Genomic DNA, 4,246 nt, shown 5'->3' with positions numbered 1-4,246 from the left:
AATCCACCCCTGCCATGCGGGACATGGAAGACTGCAAGCTGCTGTGTCTGGGTCACGGTGAGTTGATGCTGTGACCTGGGCCCACTGCCCTCTGTAGAAATTGGCCTGTCTAAAACAGTAAAGCCTGGGATTCAGTCTCCATGAGATGTGAACTCTGAAATATTAGTGACTAATGAGGGCAGCGTCATTGAAAAGTCAGTGGTAGCCTGACTGCTCCTATAGAGTGAGGCTCTGAGCAGCTTTCCAGCAGGAGCAGCTGAGGCCAGTCACCTCGCTAGCTGTGGGTGCTGATTTATGAAGTGTGCACCGGGGCAGCCTGTGCTGCAGCTGCCTGCAGTAGCAGGGAGACAGACTCTGACCTCTGCGTGGCTTTTCAGTCCCACTCTCCATCAGTGCCAACAAGAACTTTGTAGTCAGTGCAGAGAGCTCCTAACCTTCACCCAGATGAGGCCATGTGGCTTTCTGGAAAAGTGCTCAGGCAGTGAATGGAGCTGAGTTGGAGCACTGCTTCTCTTGGTCCCAGGGGGCACTTATCCCAGAGAGTCGTGGACTGCTGCGTGGTTGCAAGGAAGGGTGGCACAACGTGCTGGATGGGACGTGAGGCAGAGTGCAGCTCCTGCTCTGCCAGGCTCCCTTGTGACCTGAGGCAGTCCCCCAGCCTCGGCCCACTGGGAAATCACAGGATTATAAGTTGGGCTGGCAGGACCCTCCTGAGGTCACAGGTAGTCCAACCCCCTGCTCCAGACAGGATCGTCCCTGACTAAACCACCCCAGCACGTGTCCATCTGTCCAACCTGCCCTTGAAAATTCCCAGGGGTGGAGATTTCTGCGCTGCGCGTTTTCCTGCTTCACTGGAGTCTTAGGGGCAGAAATGCTGTTGGCCAGATGCTCTGCTGCCTCTCTCCCCCTCTCCTGTCTTGAAAGCAATTCAGCCCTTCTAAGCACAAATCTGTTATTAAATTACTTCCTTTAGTTTTTACGCATTTGCTGCCTTGCTTTGTTTTGGACTCAACTGTGGTTAAGACCCTGGGCCCCAAGTGTGTGTGTGTGTGTGTGTGTGTGTGTGTGTGACACTGGGCACAGACCTGGCACAGGTTGCTGTGAAGTGCATGAGGAGCCTCTGACAAAAGGTGCTGTAGGAGTCACAGTGACTCGGAGAATGCTCCAGCATGGGGATCTGGCCACATGAAAGCCAGCAAGTGACCGTGTTGATTGTGGGACCTCTCTTTCTTGAAACCTCTCTTTTAAACAGACCCTCACAGAGCTGGAGTACTTGAACCTGGCCTACAATTTCCTGTCCAAGGTGCCAAGCCTTGGGCTGTTCAGCCGGACCAAGCTGGTGACTCTGATCCTGCGCAGCAACGAGTTGGACAGTCTTCATGGTGAGCCCAGGAAAGGAAGGAACACGGTGCTGGCCCAGGCTCAGGGAGGGCCTGAGTCTGCTTCTTCCGCCTTTCCCATCTACAGGAGAGCTGGGACCCATTGCTGCCCAGATCTTGTTGGGCACCTGACCAGCATAGCCTGTGGGGAGGCAGAAGGAAGGGCTCTGACATTGGGTTGCCGGGTTTGATCCTCTCTGGTCTCTGCAGGGGCGGAGCAGCTGGTGAACCTGCGGCACCTAGATGTCGCCTACAACCTGCTGCTGGAACATGCCCTGTTGGCACCACTGTCCACGCTGCATGGCCTGAGAAAAGTGAGTGCAGGGCCTGCAGAGAGGAGTGCCATGGTCTTGGGGACAGGGTAGTCTCCCAGTAAGAAGGGGAGATCTGGGCTAAATTCAGACTCCAGTCTCTGAGGGGGAAGCTCTAGGGATGTTACGGAGGCTGTCAGGCATCCAGTTTTTCTCCAAGAATCCTGCCCCCTATTCAAGTAAAGGTTCCTTGCCTGCACCCTGCCTGGCCCCCTCTGCCGGCTGCCTTGTCTGTCCCTGCCCAAGTTGAGTAGCCCTAAGCTGTGTCTGTGCCCTCCTGCAGTTCCCTGGGCGTGCATGGGTGTGTATGACCAGGCCTCATTCCCCTTTGGTGACACATGCATGGGTATGGACTCCCCACCCCTGCATGCGATCTGTGCTGTGTTTGCCCATGGCAGCACCAAGGGCTGTGAACCCAGTTGCACTGCACGTGGAGGAAAGCAAAGAGCTCCTCTTGTGGGCATCAGCGGGGAGCTACCACTCTTGAGACGATGCCTGTGGAGTCCGGAATGAAAATGGGAGCTTCGGCGATTCCTGTCTCTATGTGGCCCCACTGTCCACATTGGAGGGACAACAGGAAGCAGCAGTTCTGGGCTAGCCTCGTTGCATCACCAGCTGGAAGCAGCTGCTTATCTGTAGCTCCCAGTGCCCTGGGGCAGGAACTGGGTGTGGGTTAGAACAGGCTTGGGGCAGTCTGCAATCTGGATGACTGATGGCACTCTCTCTCTCAGCTGCACTTGGAGGGAAACCCATTGTGGTTCCACCAGAACCACCGGTCTGCGGCCATTGTCCACCTGTCTCCTAGGGCAGCTTCCTCCAACGTAAGTATTGAAGCCACATGCCTCCTGCATGGGCTGTAGGGTCTTTCTGTTGGGGCCCAGGACAGCCAAGGAGAGAAGAACAGGTTGGGAACTGGAGTGCACTGGGCTGGTCTGTTTAGCAAGGAATGTGGGTTGGAGCCATGGGCATTGAACTCTGGTCTCCTGTTTCTAACACATTCTCTGAATAAGTAGGGGAACAGGACCACACAGTTGAGCCAGGGGTGGTATCTGCTGATCCTTAAGTTCTGCCCCTGCCATGTTTGGAAGCAGGGTACTGTACCTAGCCTGGGCCCTAGCAACCCATTGTGGGTCTGCCAGGAGGCTACGCTGGAAGGATTCAGCCTGCTGCAGGCACTGCCTGGAGCCTGTTTTTTGCTGCCCCTGGCTTGGCTCTGTCCCTTCCAAAATGACCTGTGTGATTTCACAGCTTTCATGAGCTCACATACCCTTCTGCTTCAAAGCCTCCTGCCCAGCTGGGGTGGGGGGGGGGTTGTTGGCTTCTTGCAGAGCTAATTTTGCTTGGGAACAGTCCAACACTGCCTCTGCAAAACCTGCCTTGTGATGAGACTTGAGAACACTGTCTACTTTGCTGAGCAGAGAAGACTGAGGGGTGCCTGGGTCAGGCTAAGTATTTTGTGTGGAGACAGATGGATGATAGCAATCTTTAGTCTGGCAGATGCAGGTATAACCAGATCTGGTGGCTGGAAGGTGAAGCTAGATGCATCCTGGCTGGAAACAGGGCACAAGTGTGTGACACTGAAACTGGCCACAGGCTGCAGTGGAGTTTCCACCACTGGTGTTTGTAAATCCCTGTGGGGAGTCTCTTCCTCGGGGAGCTTGATTGAACTGCAGGAAGTGTTACAGCCAAGTAGGAGGGCAGACAGGATTATAGAGCTGCCTTCCAGCTTTGGGCTATTATCTGTGATGTCTGGGAATGACTGTGGTTCTAGGCATGCAGGGGTGGCTTTGGCAGGGACCTGACAGTTGTGACCTGAGGGCAGGGATCTGTCTGATGTGGGTGTTGGCATGGTCGGCATCCTGCCCAGCTGGGGAAAGCTGATGTGGTGAGGCCAGCAGCTTGTGCATCCAGCCTGGCTGACGATGGGTTTCTGTAATTGCAGTTCCTTCTGGATGGAGAGCCACTGTCTGCCGCAGACCTGATGGTGAGCACGGGACCACATGCTGCAGCTTTTTCGGCTTCCACACTTGAGGGGAGATGGGTAGCTCCGCTTCCAGGTGCCCCTTGTTCTAGAGTTTGCTCATCAGCTGCTTCATCTCCTAAAAGCAGCTCGTGCTGGTGCTGTCTTTCCTGGTGACTGGCAGTCCTTGGGGGCAGTCAGCACTGGGAAGGGTGCCCTGTTCAGGAGCAGCAGGAGGTGAGGAGATGCACAGCCAGATTCCCTGGCCCAGACCTGGGGGACCTTTGTTCCTTCTCATGGCTGTATAACACAGACTCTGTTTCACAGCAAAGCAGATGTCAACCCCCCCTGGAGACAGGTTAAGTCAAGGAAAGGAAGCAAAGCCGTGCTTTGATCTGTCCCATCGGACTGGCTGGGGTCTGTTCCTGCCTCCTGCCCTGGGGAAAAGAAAAGCTGGGGTGGGAAGGAGAGAGCCTCTGGCTTAGCACACAAGAGCTGCCATACTGTGGTCAGGGCAGGGGTCCCTCCAACCCAAGCTTCTGCCCAACAGTGACAAGTAGCAGATGCTTTGGAAGAAGAGTGTGGGGGGTGTAGAT

General features: G+C 55.3%; 1 protein-coding gene across 2 annotated transcripts in view; it reads left to right on the top strand.

Moving 5' to 3' along the window:
• STK11IP (serine/threonine kinase 11 interacting protein) overlaps positions 1-4,246 on the top strand; it is a 60,532-nt gene that overhangs the window by 32,199 nt on the left and 24,087 nt on the right. For both annotated transcript variants that reach the window (XM_019522682.1, XM_019522683.1), the window contains 4 exons: positions 1,253-1,382; positions 1,590-1,693; positions 2,422-2,511; positions 3,633-3,674. In XM_019522682.1, coding sequence (XP_019378227.1) covers positions 1,253-1,382; positions 1,590-1,693; positions 2,422-2,511; positions 3,633-3,674 — 366 coding nt within the window. The remainder of the gene's footprint in view (positions 1-1,252; positions 1,383-1,589; positions 1,694-2,421; positions 2,512-3,632; positions 3,675-4,246) is intronic.

The sequence above is a fragment of the Gavialis gangeticus genome, unplaced genomic scaffold (genome assembly GCF_001723915.1).
Source record: "Gavialis gangeticus isolate Ggan-Ray unplaced genomic scaffold, GavGan_comp1, whole genome shotgun sequence".
NCBI lineage: Eukaryota > Metazoa > Chordata > Crocodylia > Gavialidae > Gavialis > Gavialis gangeticus.
Note: the sequence above shows the minus strand (reverse complement) of the source record. Positions and strands in the feature narration are given on the sequence as shown.